Source organism: Alligator sinensis, unplaced genomic scaffold (genome assembly GCF_000455745.1).
Source record: "Alligator sinensis unplaced genomic scaffold, ASM45574v1 scaffold309_1, whole genome shotgun sequence".
Lineage (NCBI taxonomy): Eukaryota > Metazoa > Chordata > Crocodylia > Alligatoridae > Alligator > Alligator sinensis.
In genome coordinates this window covers 321,103-322,990 of record NW_005842080.1, presented here as the reverse complement: position 1 = coordinate 322,990, position 1,888 = coordinate 321,103, and the positions used below count along the sequence as shown (strand labels likewise).

The following is a 1,888-nucleotide window of genomic DNA, read 5'->3' as shown; positions in this document are numbered from 1 at the left end:
AAAAAAAGCCATTCCTGTTTTCAGATTTTTATCAGACCAGACACCTGACAGAATATCTATGGAGCCAATTTACAAGTCCAGGTCCATTTTTATGAATTGGCCAATTAAAGAACAAAAAAAAAAAACCCCAAAAAACCACCACACAAAAACAACACCCCCAAAAAAGCCAACATCCTTCCTTAAACTTGTTAATCCCTTCAACTGTATATTTATAAGAGCCAACACTACTAGAACAGAGCACTGAAATAATAGCGAGTGTTTTATCCAGAACTTACCCATATTGCCAGCTTAGCTTTATTTCCATCAACTGAAATAGTTTTCACCTTGAAGTCAACACCTGGAAGAGCAAAAAAAGAAGAAAAAAAATACAAAAAATAGAAAAAAAGTCTTAGATTTTCTTACAAGTGTGCACCACTTTTTTTAATAAGCTAAAGGAAGAAAACTGCAGCTTAGAACTGAAGCTGTACTTTGCGAGAACAAGTGGAATGGACCAAGGTATTTCTCATAATTACTATTTGTCCCCTTCCACATAACCTTCTGAACTTCCAGATTCAAAGCAAATCCCAAAATATGGGATTATGCATAAAAATTGACTTAAAGATTCTAGGAACAGAAATTGCAGGTATTGCATTTCTTCCAGGAAGTGGGGTACTAACGATATTTAATATTATTTAAAATGCACTCCATGCTTTCTTTCCTTCTAGGTTTGTTGGTTGTAGGCCTTGTTTGTCTAAGGGCATATATAGGCAGACAAGGTTCTTTGGGTAAATGTGGTATCTCTTATTAGACCAACTAAGTAGTTGGAAAAATTGTTCTTTGCAAGCTTTTTAGTACAAAAGAAGGATGTTTGTACCCAGAAGCTTGCAAAGAACAATTTTTCCAACTACTTAGTTGGTCTAATAAGAGATACCACATTTCCCCAAAGAACCTTGTCTGCTGCTTTCCTTTTACACATTTTGCTCCACTTTACAATTTCAAATTTCTAGCTTTTCTTGTGTACATCAGCTATTCCAAAGCTGAATTTAAATCAAGCAGTTTTAACTAAAGACTCCTATAGTTTTAACAAAAGACTCCTATACTGCGGGGGGGGGGGGCGCGGCGGCGCGGCGCACAGGAACAACCCACAAACAAAACCAAGAGGCCATTTGAGATCATTAAGTATTGCTAAATCAAACTCTCAGCTTGCCACTCCCAAGATTATCAAAAGCAACAAGGCGGAACTGGAATAAGTGGCTATGATACTATGACTCGCATTATACAAAGTCATCATCTAGTTTGATCTCAATAGTCTTTTCTGGCCTTAAGTACTATGATAGTTTTACAGAGTTTTCAAAGACCACTCAGATAAAACAGTAAAGAATCTGGAAGAATACTGGTAATTCCACATCTTCCTAAAATACTACACACCCTTCTTTTATATATGCACCTTGTTTTTGGTAAGCAGAATAAAGAAAAAAAAAGATTTTTTCCAGAATTACCTGTATAGGGCAGGGACAGGAACTAATCTTCAGCTGCCTCACCCTCCCTTTCCTACTTAACTAAAGCTGAAAACTTAGCTGCTACTGAAGACTGGTCTGCCATGCTCAGTTCGATTTAGAACAATCCTAAAAATAATACTGTCTGATTTTCAATAGTTTGGCACCAAACTCTGCTCTTATGATTCTACTTTCTAATGGGAAAGCAGATACTGCTATGCAGTTTAGCAAATGGCACTTTTGAGAAGAACCACTAAGGGAGTGAACATGGACTTGTCATTTTAGAACAGAGAAACGTACAGATTTTCCACATTTCCAAAGAGTTCTCTGCAGGCTGACAGAGCAGCTACCACAGACAAGGTGTACGGGGGTGTGTGTGCGCGCAGACAAGGTGTGTGTGCGTGTGTGTGTGT

General features: G+C 37.7%; 1 protein-coding gene across 1 annotated transcript in view; it reads right to left on the bottom strand.

Annotated features, from left to right (window-relative positions):
• The window catches only part of RAB18 (RAB18, member RAS oncogene family), a gene marked incomplete at its 5' end in the record, with an annotated part of 16,053 nt that overhangs the window by 7,234 nt on the left and 6,931 nt on the right, over nt 1-1,888 (bottom strand). The window contains one exon of the mRNA XM_025204424.1: nt 276-337. Coding sequence (XP_025060209.1) covers nt 276-337 — 62 coding nt within the window. The remainder of the gene's footprint in view (nt 1-275; nt 338-1,888) is intronic.